The sequence below is a fragment of the Pseudopodoces humilis genome, chromosome 6 (assembly GCF_049639895.1).
Source record: "Pseudopodoces humilis isolate 2021_Gansu_Grassland_sample_001 chromosome 6, ASM4963989v1, whole genome shotgun sequence".
Classification (NCBI taxonomy): domain Eukaryota; kingdom Metazoa; phylum Chordata; class Aves; order Passeriformes; family Paridae; genus Pseudopodoces; species Pseudopodoces humilis.
In genome coordinates, this window is record NC_142205.1 from 11,502,935 (window position 1) to 11,517,625 (window position 14,691).

At 41.3% G+C, this 14,691-nt stretch overlaps 1 protein-coding gene across 1 annotated transcript; it reads left to right on the top strand.

The window, feature by feature from the left end:
- The first annotated feature begins 7,129 nt into the window (after positions 1 to 7,129).
- GRPEL1 (GrpE like 1, mitochondrial) lies at positions 7,130 to 13,344 on the top strand. The gene is made up of 4 exons (XM_005517859.3): positions 7,130 to 7,267; positions 8,113 to 8,281; positions 9,568 to 9,649; positions 12,113 to 13,344. The coding sequence occupies exons 1-4, from the start codon at positions 7,197 to 7,199 to the stop codon at positions 12,457 to 12,459; spliced, it is 669 nt and encodes a 222-aa protein (XP_005517916.1). The 5' UTR covers positions 7,130 to 7,196; the 3' UTR covers positions 12,460 to 13,344.
- The last annotated feature ends 1,347 nt before the right edge of the window (positions 13,345 to 14,691 follow it).

Consider the following 14,691-nt stretch of genomic DNA (forward strand, 5'->3'; position numbering starts at 1 on the left):
TTACAGATTTACTTAACTATAATTTCACCTAAATATACAATGAAAATATGTAATGAAAAGCAAACAAAAACTAATGAATGCACAACCACAACTGTACACAACTGTAAAATGAAGCCTAATACAAATTTTCTGGAGCTGTAAGTAAAGAACATATCTGAAGACCAAAATATTTATGTGCATAGAGATCAGATGAACAATTTCAGCTACTACATTTGAAAATTTTGCTTATAGCTTTCATAAAATGTATTAGAAGTTTATATACTGGTATTTATAACAAGGAACATGTCATTAACATGGACTAAAGAAAATAAAAAAAAGACTCAAAATCAGAACACATTTAGAGTTGGCAGGGTGTTAATCTCACTGCAAGGTCAGGTTTACCTATTATTTTATGGACTAGCTTTGGCTGGGATGGAGATGCAGTGTCTTGGATTCACAGTTAAAAAAGTGTTAACAACACACTGATTTTAGCTAAGGCTGAGCAGTGCTTAGTGTGCCAAGGCCACTTCTGGTTTTTCATCTATCCAGCAGCCAACTGGCTGGGGTCAGACAGGAGGCTGGAAGGAGACATGGCTGGGCTGCTGACCAAGTTACCCAAAAGGTTATGCCATATGCCTTGCTCAGCAATAAAACTGGGGAGGGAATCTTTCCAAGGCAGTCACAGCTCAGACACTGCCTGGGCATGAGCCTGTAGGTGAGCACTGGTAATTGCCTTTTTAATTTTTTTCTTCATTTACTAAACTGTCTTCTTCTTGAGCCACAAGTTCTTCTTGCTTTTGCCCTTCAAATTCTCTCCCCCCTCCTTGCTATGAGAGGATGTAACAGAGGGGCTGGTGGGTGCTTTGTTGTTGGCCAGGGTCAACCCATCACACTGCATCACCAGAGAAAGACAGATATATCCCTTCTCTCCCATTCACTGGCTCTGCTGGAGAAGCTGAGACTGACTTCAAGTCATCACTTGACTTTTATCAGCATTTTGCACACACTTTGTGATCTGCAGAGCCCTTACAAAGGCAGGTAATATCTGAAAAGTAAAAAGCTGGGTAAATTTGTTTTCTGCCTTGGAACTGCCCCCAGCTGGGAAGTTATTCCTTACGAACCATAAGCTGTAACAACGAAATTGCCATTAATGCATAAATGTTTCCTGTGCTATGCTCTTGCTTGACCTTGCTTATAGCTGTGCTGGCCAACTGCTAACATGATCTACATAGTTTAGCAGGAGTTTATGGAGAACTTGGCTCTGAAATACAGTTATTTGCAATGCAGAGAGAGAACAGATCCTCTGAGTTTGTCATGCTGTCTTCTGGCAAAGTACAACATCTACTTTACAGCTCTCAGAGTTATCTCTGAATCCTCAACTTCTTGTTTATCCACATTTTATTCACTTGGGTTTGTACCAAAGTATTAATAATAGTTATTGAAAAGCAACCAACAGTCCCAAACAGCTCTTTCTGTTCTAAATAACAGAAAAACTGTCAGATCAATGTGTAGACAGTTACTAATTTATCTGCAGAGCAGTGTAGAGCTGCATGAGATAGAAGTTGCCTCGGGTACTCCAGCTTTCCAAAAGCACAACCAGCTCAGCGTTAATTAGCATGACAATGTACCGGGACACTTAAAAGCAAGTTTTCTAGCTCGAACAGAATTTCTTTGATACTTCCTGACTACTGTCAGCTTTCAAATTATATCAAGTTAGTCTGAGGTGGATCTGTCCTACAGAGCAAACAATACTAAAATTAGCACAAACACACCATTCAGTATATGTGCTTAATGCAGAATGAGAAAGACAAATGCTGAACAAGTAATTTCATCCAGTTTCTGATGATTAATAACACATTAACCCAAAGTGATTCATGAATCTGAGGTACCCTGTAAAATAGTAGTGGAAATAATTTGGGTGGCAACTGTTAAAAAACTTAAAGCAGCCATGTTCTTGCTTTCTGAACAAGGTGCAAACACTGTGCATGTAGTTAAGTGCTTTCCTTCGGTTCTGTCTGTACCTGCCTGGCACAAGATTTACATTCCAATTTTATATCCAAAACCTGGAGATATACCAGAGTAACAGAACCCAAATGATTTTGAGGGAAATCTGACAAAAACACACTCTTGCCTTAAATGTCATCTTAATGATATGAGCTCCTATAACACGGCTGAAGTTGCAGCTTCAGAGATGCTTGTGGAAAGCAAACAAAGCATGAAGCATTCATTTTAGACACAGCTTCAAGTCCAGCTTCAGAGACTGTAATCTTCACACAAAGCACCAAAGATGTGTTAGGTAGATTTTATTTATACGGCAATTTTTGGAAAGCCTTTTATTCCCTCCCACTATAGGTATTTTTAGTTTAACTCCTTCTGGACAGACTCATCTAGCCAGATTAGGATTAAATGGAGCACAGCAGTAGTCTCACAAGAGTGTTTACCCCCTCATTAATTAGGCATAGAAATGCAATTAAAACCTCTTTCTGCTTTCTAGAGTTGAATAAAAGCAGAGGATAATATTTTTTAAATTTTGCTTACACTTTTTCCATTCATATCTTTTCAAAACCATTGCACAACGTCAGCAGAATGAGCATTCCCCCTCTGTCAGCCAGCGGGGAGCTCAGAGTGGGAGTGCACTGCAATTCTGAGCCCTAAAACACTGTGATGAAACAGAGCTCAGTGTACCAGCCCAACCAACCCTGCCGTTCAACATCCTGTCAGTCATCACAAAAAATATGTCATAAGCAAAGGAGAAAAACACACCTGAGCAATAACTAGCCACCTCAAGCTTTTATGGTGCTACTGGTAGCCTATTTGCCAGCATCTTGTCTGGCAGTCCTTCACTGTACAGCACTCACTTTGACTAATACAAATCACTTGTACACAAGGGCAGCAGAAACAAGCCCACAGCAACTAATTCATCAAACCTTAAAGAAAAATTAAGAGAAGAAAATGTAGATCTGAATGTCAAAGTACCGTTCCATTGTTAGCCTACGTGCAGAAATAGAGACCAACAACTGCTGTCTTATGGCAAACCTGAATGTGACCAGAGAGCTGATCTCCCCTTCTGTCCAATTGTTCTGGTAAACTGAGAGGCCAGAATGGATTTTTATGAAAAAAATCTTCAGAAAATCCATGACACCACACTCAGAGAATCACAATGGATTTGACAACACTTCTCTCAATGCTCAATAATTTTGTCTCAAGGTAGATAGCCAGATCAGCACGACAGTAAATTGTTTCTGTGCATTTGAACAGCTTGGTTCTGACTGGTAACTAAATAAAGGAAGATAGACAATGCCTGATTGACAGAGTTTTTCCATTTTTATATCTCCAGGAATGCTACAAGGCATACACAAGTGTCCCCAATAACATGAGGGCTAAGAGAACGGTAATAGATAGCCAGATTTGTAAATCCTTGGGATACCAGATGACTTATGCATTATATTACAATAAATTGCCTCTGAAATTGTGGCATGCTGCTTTGGGGAAGGAACACTTCAGTGTCCTCCCAGGAAGAGAACTTTTGTTATTCTAAATTGCTCTAATTAGCGCTCTTCAGAGCCCTGTGGCTATAGCTATTAGCTTTCCAACACAGCGACAACATTCTCCAGGCAACAAGATAGTTACAAAATACACCCTTCAAAATAGTTAGCAAAAGGCAATGGGAACCCGAAAGTACTCTTTATAATCAGAGCAAGATGTATGATTCTGTATTTTCAGCCTAAAGAGAAACCAGGGAGAACCTAAGATTCACTCATGGGAGTTTTCTTAAAATGTTTACATTAAAAATGATAAATTCTGAATGTTTAATAGATTAACTATTTTAGTACTGCTCTCATTGAAGGCAAATAAGGTTGTCTTCCTACACACCCACATCCCAACCTGCATTTCAGGATTAAAAGTCTCTGAATTCAAGTACTGATTTAATCTTTATTGTCCTCCATCTGAAATGGACCCATGCAGTATCTGATTCTCAGTCTTGATAACCCTTACAGAAGAAAAATTGCTATTATTTTATACACAAGGATCAGTCTCTTAATTTGCCACTAGGCATCTTCCCAGAGCAGACTAGGCAATACTGTAGCTATGTGGTCTGAGTTATGATTTTTTCTAAAGGGCAGAGGTACTAATGTTTGTCTTCATTGCCATATAGTTCAGTAACAATCCCACAGCTACACTAATATTTTTTAATTTGATTTAGGTATTTCCTGGTTACTGGCCAGAAAGGTCACTGCTAGAATATTTACAGAGATATTTCTGGTGGTTCCCCCCCACCCCAAGCTTGCTCCCACCGTAGCTCAGTATGGTTCTGGCTGGGATATAACATTTGATTGGAGATGATATGACAGTCTTTTCCTTTACCCTCAAAACCTTAATAATAAAGTTCGTATCTGAAACACAAATGTAATGACATTCTGTTTGCTGATGGAATATCAATAAACTACATCTTAGCATTAGGAGACAGAACAATATTTGGGGTTTTTTAAAAGAGAAATAGAAATGGCTTAATTTTTTATTTAAGTTTTCAAGCACAAATCTTACATTTGTGACATTGCTCATCTTGAAGGAGTACAGTTTTTTCTACTGCAAGTGCAATATTAATAATAAAAGAAAGATTTATTCAGTTGATATTTTGAATTTTCAAAATATCACAGAAATTCCCTCATGCTCCCTGCACAACTTTCTTGTAAGGTACTGAAAGATTACCTTAATTGTAGTTGTAGAAATGTAGAAATGAGATTAAGTAACTGCCCAAGACCACAAAGTTAATCACTAGAGGAAGTGGGAATGCTATCCTGACTATTTGATTCTATCACTAGCTCACAGTAATTAGGGGTTAGAGTCACTTTTAAACCACAAGTTGAAAAGCAGCAGCTGGTTCATAGAATCACAGAATGTTCTGATTTGTAAGGGGCCCACAAAAATCATTGAGTCCAACTCTTAAGTGAATGGCCTATACAGGGATGATGGTTGACTGTTTAAAATTCAGAATAAGCATTATTTATCCTCAATTCATATTCAAACCCAGTATTTATGTGAAGAACTAAAGATCATTTGATACGGAGAAGACTGGATGAGAAAAACTGTTCTTGTTCCTGAACACTATGACAGTTATACAGGTCCAGCAACAGATGCTGAATACTCAGTATCTGAGTTTAAAAACACCCAAAAACAAGCTGACACTGCAATAAAACCAGAACATTAATCTGCAATAGTCTGAGTCAAAACAAGACATGAAAAAGTCTTGAGTGGGACAGTACTTACAGCAAACACCAGCCATGATGCAAACAAGCTCCTGTAAACTTGCATGTTCTTCTGAAGCTGCAGATGTTGTTTAGTCTTGACCCATCAGCATCTAAGCCAGCTGCAGGTTTTTCATGACAGCTGTTCAACTTGCATGACTCACAACAAAATGCATTTTCACTATGCGTTATCTTGAAAGGTTACTTGCAGAAGGCCAGTGAAATGTCATTTGTGGTAAATGGATCTAATACATGAAGGATATTGTTCCAGACATATTAAGTCTAATATATATCAGTTATTAAGACATGTCGGCAGTGGATTCTTCTCAACCTTTTGTTATCAATTCAGTGATTTTGTGATCAATCATTAATCAAGCAGAGCTTCCAAAGATGGTGGGCAGCAAAGAAATGGAGACAAGCTGAAATAGGAATCTGCATGCAAAGATGTGGGGAAAAACAACAGACAAAAAAGATGAGACAAGACAGACTGCTTGTCTAGGTTTTGTGAGGAATAATCTTTTCGGAAAACATTTTAAAAATATCAGACTTAAAGATCCAATTACCTTTTCAGTCTCATTTTGTCATGTCTTTCTGTGGGTATCATCCTTTATAGCTGTTCTTGGTTTTCTCCTTGCTCTCTCTGATTCTTTCTCAGCATTATCTTAACAAATTTCCTCAATTATTTATTTCAATATTTCTGAGCATGAAGCTTGAAATTTGTGTCTCATCAGCTTTCTGGAAAGCAGATACTGACCACCACTGCATGTGGACAAGATGAGGCACACAACCTTCCTCTTCACTGTGTTCTGCACAGGCAAGCCATGGGACTGTACCAGTTACACATCACAGAAGAGCCATCGGCAAATAAGACTCAAAGGGATCTAAACTTGCCATAGTATGAGGTCAGTGGCCTCATGTACCATTTATCCTGCTTTCTGCACAGGCTGACACAGCCCATCCCAGACAAACCAATCTGCTGAATAAAGGCCATGTTGGAGCCTTGGTGAGCTCTGGCGAAGTTCCACTGTACTGAGCAAGGTCCCAGAGGATTCTCATGCAGCAAGCCAAAAACATCTTCTAAGCCTTCTTTTTCAGTATACAGTTTAATTATTCACTTGATTATAACATCAACTAAATTTGCATTATGGAATTTGCATCTTCATCCTTCAGATTTCATTTGGAAAGTGCACAAACACGTGCAGGAATTAGGCTAACAGCTGGTGTTCCAGCATCTGTGCATAATCTAGCACTCAAGTTCACGGCTGTACAGTAAATACTTGACCCTGATTTTTTCCCCCCTCCCCTTTTAGGAGATATTGACAAGGCAAGTGACGAACTGCCCCAGTTCAGCTATCCCACAGAGCACGGTTCCATAGCCTCCCGTGACACAGCACACTTGCACAAACAGCTTGCACAAGCAGGTGACCAAATCTGGAACTAGTGGATTAGCAACATTATCGCATTTAATGAAATCTCAAGAGTTCATTAAATGAAATGATTGTCCAGCAAGATCGTACACAGCAGTTACAGCGAGCGTGTGTGGACTGAAACCTCCGTCTAGTGGTTTGCAAATTGCTGACGGGCGCTACAAGGTGTTATTAATAACCGGGCTATCCAGCACTTAAAATGAGCTAAAATTTTCAAACTTTTCCAGTCACAGCTAAGACAGGAACGACGCGGATCACGCGAGCACCAGTAACGCGACACCGAGCCGCCCCCGCCCCGCCACCAGACAAGATGGCCGCCCGGCACGCGCCCCGCCCGCGGCCCCGCCCGCCGCGCGTCACGGTGGGGCGAGGCGCGCGCGCCCCTCTGGGCGCTCCGCCGCGCCCCGGAATAGCCGCCTGTTCGGCCGGGGCGGCGCGTCCGCCCTGCTGATTGGCTCCCGGCCGCGTCACTCCCGGCCCGCCCGCTCGCTGATTGGCGGGGCCCGGGGGGCGGGCCGAGGCGGCCGGCGGGCAGGAAAGCGCCATGGCGGCCGTGGCCCAGTGCGTGCGGGGTGCGCTGCGCCCGCGCCTCCCGCTACTGAACGTCGCGCTGAGGTGAGGGGGTCGCGCCTTGCCGCTCGCCCGACACCGGACATTCGGGCCGGGGCCGTGCTCACCGCCGGAATGGGAGGAGAGCGAGGCTCGGTCCCGCCGCGCTGGGGTCCCAAGCGCTGGGGAGCCCCGTCCCACAGCCGCGACGGGCCGGGGCCGCCCTCCATCCCCCGCCGCTCTTCGCTGCTCTCCCTTGCCTTTCTCCGGGAGAGCGGCCCGGCCCGGCACGGCACTGAGGGGAGCCTGGAGAGCTCCGGGCCCGGAGCGTCCGTGCGGCGGGCGGGGATACGAGCCCTCGTGTGAGCGCGGCGCTGATCCCGCAGCCTCGTCCTTGGGTGGCTCAGCTCGCTCGGCCTCGGAAGTGTCAAGAAGGGATGAAGAATCACTATCTATGCAGACGGGCCCGTGCTTGCCGCGGTGCTCGCTATACAGCGGGTACAGGCGGCACGGGGGGTGCCGCTCCAGCGGCCGAGCCCTCTTCTGCCGCGTGTGTTTTCAGGGAGGCTGTTGTCGGCGATTGCATCACGGAATTTGTTTCCAGATAGACCACGGTGCTCTGAAAACGCATACTGCCCATAAAAGTTCTGTGGCTATAAGTTGAACGTAGTGGATGCTTACAAGCTGATACGTTGCAGCAGTTGTTTTCTACTACAGTTTAATTGGGTGGAGATTGCTGCTTGTGACGGAGGGTTCTGCACGCAGTATTCACAAGCCTAGAATTGTATGAATTCGTGCTTTGATATGAGAATTTTGTGGACATTATGTGTCAAAGTGTCTCGTATGTCTAGAAGATGCTGGTATCTTACAAAATAAGCATCAGAATAATAATGTCTATCTTTTTGCCTTAGAACATCTCCACGACTGCTTTGTGCAGCAACACAGCAGAAAAATACTGGCCAGAACTTGGAAGAGGACCAGAATCAGAGCCAAAATGAGCAGAAGGTGGAACCCAGCTCTGCTGAAAAACTGTTAGCTGAAGAAAAGGCCAAACTGGAAGAACAACTAAAAGAAGTTAATGTAAGTGTTTCTGGGTTATTAGGTTGCACATGTTACAAATTGTATGCCCAAGAGCCTGCACTGTGGGTTCCCAGTGCACAGTCTGGATACAGTTCTGTGACTCCTGTTAAGTTGTATAAAATCTGCAATTTCATAATTTCTTTAAACTTAAGAGTACATGTACTACAAGATCTGTCATGCATCCCTGGTCCAAAATTAAGATCGTGGATAATTTATTTTCAGTTTCTGGATGGAATTGGACATTTTCCAGCCTGAAAATTTGTTGCTGATTTTCACATAGGTTTTGCTCAGTGGAGAAGTAATTTCTGGGAGCCATGGAAGGGTGTGAATGTGTCTCTGGTGTGTGCATTTGTGTGTGTTAAGAGTAGACTTTATGGAAACAGCTGCTGACTTTCCAAAGGTCAAACTTAATGATGCTTAACTTTCATACAATAGTGTACTTAGGCCGTAGTTAGGAAGTTTCAAACCTTGTCTGTTGGAGAGCCCTTCAGACTCAAAGGGTGAAACGTCACATCCCTTCTGTGTGGCCCCGTCTTGCATTCTCTCCTGTGCATAATCCAACAGCTGAAGGATGCCCTGAGAGGTGGGAGGTGGGCATTAAGCAAAGACATTAATAAGTGCTTTATATAAAATGTCTTTCTGGAGCATTTGAGACTTCAAGAGGTAGCCCTGAAGCTTTTATAGAACCAGCATCTGTGGGTCATACGTGGATTGAGTTTGCTTTCTGTTGCCCTTCCCAAAGCTCTACAGGAAGAATTTGAGGTATCATTTAATTTCTTTGTTTGCTGTTGATTGCCTAATGCAGCTCTTCAGCTTGTTGACCATTTTTATTCTGTTCTGAGATTCTTCAATGGCATAGAAAGCTCAAGCATATTCAGGGTGGAAGCCATTTGGGATTGGCTGGTGAAGTACTCAGTGTGAATTTTTATTTTAATAATATCATTCTATTTCACATCGTTGTACGTCTGCTGGTAAATTGCTGTAGTTCTAGGAATAGACCAAAACTTGATCTCAATGTCAGAGGAGTTAGGCTTCATAGTTTGTAAAGGCTGAGAAAACCATCTGATTTCCTTTCCCTCATTTCTGTGCTTGTGAAGTGAAGCAAACTTTTGTCTTAGTAGGAGGGATGGTGTGATAATTGGCATGTTGTTTCATATTACCCTAAATGGTGGATTCAGGCTGTGAAACTGTTTAAAATGCTGGTTTGTACTGAATATGCTGGTGTGAATTACTGTCAGCTGCCTGACTAGGAGGAATAACTTCTGTTACTGGTTTCTCTTCTTTAGGACAAGTACAAGCGTGCCTTGGCAGATGCAGAAAATGTGAGGCAAAGGAGCCAGAAACTGGTAGAAGAGGCAAAGTTATACGGTCAGTGTCAGTTCCTCTGGTGTTTCCTCAGTAAGACCTGGGAAATGCAAAGCCTGGAAAAATGAAGCTGACTGGCCTTGCAGTATTGACAAGTTGTACTTCCCAGTGATCCTGACCACTTGCTTAAAAAATGCATTTGAGGCAGAGTTCCTCAACTTGTATCAGAATTGTGATCATTTCTCCAGCAAAGGGCAAGACTTGAACTGCAGAAGTCGACAGCTGACATTTTCTTTAAATTTGGTATCTTGTTTCCTACAACGTGTACTGCATTAGTATATTGTTTTAGTAAGTTTTGCAGCCTGAACTTTGTGTTTTTCATGTACTTTGGTCTCAGATCTGACCAAGGGCATGGAATATTGGTTTGCCTTCTGGTTTGGGTTTTTGGTTGTTTTTTTGGGTTTGGTTTTTGTTGTTTATTTTTGGGGGGGGGGTGTATACATGGGGGATTTTGGGGGGTTGGCTGGTTGTTTTTTTTGGTTGGTTGGTTTTTTTTGTTTGTTGAGGTTTTTTGTTTTGCTTTTTTGGTTGGTTGGGGTTTTTTATTGTTAGTGGTTTTTTTTGAATTTGCTTCTTTTTTGATTTCAGGATATTTTAATGTTTTTTTTTTTTTTTAGCCTTTTACAGTTGAATAACTGTTCTGTTGAAGGTGATAGCTTCTAAATAGAAGTAATACCTCTAAATGAATGGATTCTTTTCAGTGCTAGGAATGCAGAATCACTGGCTGACAAGAGTGCTAGAAGCACATCTTCCTTCAAGAGCCAGGCTAGTAACATCTGATTTAGTTTTTTGACATTTCCAACACAAATCTGTAAAACAGAAATTGTGTGCAAATGCTGCTGCAGCAGAGTGTTGTTTTATCCTGGTGTTCGATTGCCACGCTGCCTCGAAAAATGAGTTATTCTTTTTCACCATGCACCATACACAGCTTCTCAGTATTCAAGTTCTAATTTCTGAATACAGGGTCTTCAGTTAATGTGTACTGTAAGAAAAAGTACATAGTACTCTTGCATTCTTTCTCATGGATGTTTGAGTGCTTCATCCTGAGGTTGATTTGCAGTAAGCGTTGTTTCACTTATCTTCTACTTACCGTAAAGGACCTGCAGTCATGTCTGAACTCAGAGGTGCTACAACAGAAATGAATTTACCTTGAAAACTAGATTACATATAATCTGTAAGTTTTACTGCTTGTGCATGACCACTTGTTCTGTTGAAAAAAGAGAAACTCATTTCTGAGACTAGCATAAATTCTGAGTTGCAGTCACAGATATTTGCAAATATAATGTACACATTAAAAAACCAAACAAAACCACCTTCTGAAAGGTTTGGTTATTTGGTTTGATCCAGATAACTAGACAGCTAATTTATCTATATTTGGTACAGTTCAGCCCCTACCACAGCTCTAGTTTTTAGTTTGAAACTATGATGGGTTTTTTTCAGATTTTTGGAACTACTTGGACATTGTTTGTTAGTTACTGTAAAGAGCTTGAGTCTTTACAGAGTTGTGCAGTTGTTATAGAGACCCTCTCTTGAGAACTAGGTGATCTCCACAGATCTTGTAAGGTGCTTCCATAGTTGTGGGGTTTTTTTGTTTAAAACAAAGACTTGGCCTCTGGTAATGGTCATAACCACTTCTTGGTAAGGAAAAGAAAACATCCAAAATGTGAACTAGAATTAAAAAGATTGACTGGCTTAAAAAAAAAGACAAACCAAAAACCAAGCCAAAACCCAGTGCTGTTTGTCCTTTGCTTACCTCTATGTAGAAATGTATTATTTTATTGAACTGTTTTGATTTTTTTCTTGATTGCTAATGCCTTAAGTGAGCTTAGTCCTGATTCTCTGTAATGTGAGCCAGAGAGCAGCTTCAGGACAAGGATTATGGTTAACTTAGAAATTGCTCAGTATTTGCAAGGCACAGCTGCTGACTCTGTAAAAGAGATTTGTAGTGTGAGGGAGAGGTGCAAGTTCTTTTCATTCAAGGAAGAATCCTTGTTCATCTCTTGAAATCCTCATCAGTCCGATTACATGCTTTGTCTTCTGGAAATCTTTTTATGACATCAGATTAATAGGTAGGAATAGGGCAATATAATGCTTTGAACATTAGGTGATGAGTGACATGAGGAAATTACATGAAGTCACCTGAAGGTTTAGGTAACTTTGGTAAGAATTTTAACTGTTGTTGTTAGGTCATTAGCATAACTTAATTCTTTTGAGTTGAAATCACATTTTTGCTCCATAAAGTAGAGGAGACTGGTGTGGATTTCAAGGTATTTGTAATAGTTCTTTATTATCATCCAAAACCAGAAAGGATTTTTACTCCAAATGATTGCAGTATCACGTATCTTCTTAAAAGCCCTAAGAGTGTAGATTATTGCTGTAGCTTTTGGGGTTGCGAGGTTGGGGGATTTTAACACTAGTTTCCCTCAGTGGACTAATCCCATTCTCTCCTCCTTTATACTTTTTCAGGGATCCAGAGCTTCTGTAAGGACTTACTAGAAGTTGCAGACATTTTGGAGAAAGCAACAGAAAGCGTTCCAAAAGAAGAAATTAAGGATGAAAACCCTCACTTGAAGAACTTATATGAAGGTCTTGTGATGACAGAAATACAGATTCAGAAAGTGTTTAAAAAGCATGGCCTGCTCAGACTGGACCCTGTCGGAGCCAAGTTCGATCCCTATGAACACGAAGCGCTGTTCCATGCTCCCGTGGAGGGGCAGGAGCCTGGCACTATCGCGCTGGTATCCAAGGTTGGCTATAAGCTGCACGGGCGCACGCTGCGACCCGCCCTGGTGGGTGTTGTGAAAGACGCTTAGCTGCTCAAGCTGAGAGTTTCAAATGCCATACAACTATTAAACAGCTGGATGGTTTTTCTCTCACACCATGCTTCCCTCGTTCCTCTGCTCCCTGAGAGGTTTAAATGAGTTGGTTGAGGTCTCCCAGTGAAAATGAAGTAACCGATGAAATTCTCATACTTAGTGGCCTTCAACATCACTGTTCCATAAGCTCTTCTTCAGTGTGAACTACAAGAGCCATTAATTAAGCCCTCCGATGCTTTAGATTAGATAACGTTATTTTACAACTATTGCTCCTGAGAAGGTGAATTAAATTGGAAATAATGAAATGCTCACAAGAGTGTTGCAATTTCAGGTTTATCACTGTGTGTAGATTGAAAATGCAGATAGTGGTTCAAACACTTCTTTGGTTTTGTACAGTCTCACATTGCAGAAGTGGGTGATATAATACAACCAAACTGCTTTCTGCAAGCACCCATCAGCTTTTACACACTGATGTGAGAAATGCCCTGTTTTGTCTATTCAAAAATAATCTCTCAACACCTGAAACCTGTGTGAATTCTGACCTGTAAATAAATGGCAATGGAGATTAGATATCTTTTGTAATTATTCAGCCTTTTTGTCCTGTACTAACATTGAATCAAGAAAACCATCCAATACTTGTATGGCATTGAAGAATCACTAGAATTTATCCTATCTCTGGATTTTTAATTTAATGTTGTATAAATTGGTTTAAACTATTTTTATAGTCTTGTAATTTCCAGCTTTGAAATCAGTTTGTTACGCAAACTGTACTTGCAATCCTGCTGAGAGCCAGAACACCCAAAGAAGTGAGTTGCTGACAGTTTGGTATATGATTTCTTTTAGACTTACATAAATAATTGCATGTAAGTGGCTCAAACGAAAGTGTGAACTTAGTTTCATTTTCATTATTTCTTACTCAGCATGGATCTTGGGTTGAACCAGAACTTTTCCCCATTCAGCTCTTGCCATGTCTAACTCTACTGCTGCTCCCAATCCTGCAGAATCAGCCTAAAATATAATACATGATTCAACAACTGAATGACATTTGTCTGGTCACCTGGATATAGGAGTGGGTGGAACCTGGCAAATTACGCAACTGACAAAGGATCCCTCCTCTTGTATCCTGAAAGCCCACACTGTTAACACACAGGACAGAATATTCAAACTTAGGGAAGTTATTAGGCCCTGTAAAAAGTACTTCTGAATTTTTTACCATGTTTCTGGTTGTTGTGGATTAAGGAGCTTCTTACCTTAAAGTCAGGTATTGATATTTTTTGTGGTTCAGATGCAGAGTTGCCAAGAGCTTACTGAATACTGGACCTACTCATTGTGAGAAGTGATTACTCATTCCTTAAGACATTTTTCCCAGTGCTGGTTTCCTTCATGGGAATTAAACAGTTAACCAGGAACAGCCTAAGTGCATAAAACTGGAGGTTAGCCATGTTAGACATCTTCTTTCTTTCTCAACTCTTAGAAAGAATGCTTCAACTGGGCAGGGGAAGGAGAGTAATTTTTTGATGTGTGAAGACAACTACAATGTTAATTTTTTTTAAACTAATCAAGTACAGGGAAAAAATGCAAAGATGGAGTTTAAAAATACAGGGGAAAATAGGGGATTCCATATACTGAAGTTGAATTTGGAAGTATCTTTCCTCCATCTGGGTTTAAGAGCACACTGTAGTTGTGTGAATTAGGATTGAAGAAATGGTTTTGTTGCACTTTGCTTGGGACCTGTTCTCACAAGTGATGTCAAAAAGGGACCATTTTATGTACCTTTTAATAACTGTCGTGTGTTGTTTTGTCCCTTCCCAAACCCTCTGGATCTAAACTAAATGTAATAAGGTCCTTAATATAGAAGTTTTTCCAAAAGGGAGTTAAAACGGAGGCACACTTTATTCCCTAGCAGATGAAGATTTTGTTACCGAGCTTCCCAGTGCTTCACACACACTGTCATTTTTGGACTACATCAATTCATTCAGGTGTTCTTAAACACAAGGTCCTGTTAAATGTTCAGCACAAGGTTCACCTTTAAAGCTGGTAACTTGAGTCATTTAAGTGGCTCCTCCTCCCTGGCCTGTCCTCCAAGGGGCTTTGGCACGGAGTGGGTCAGTCTATGGAGAGCTCCAACCTGTGCACTCTGAGGTACCCCAGGAAGGAGCACTGATGAAAGCTAAGAACAGCAAGGTAGTTCTGAAATTTAAGTATCCAATAAGGTTACCAGCTCTTTCA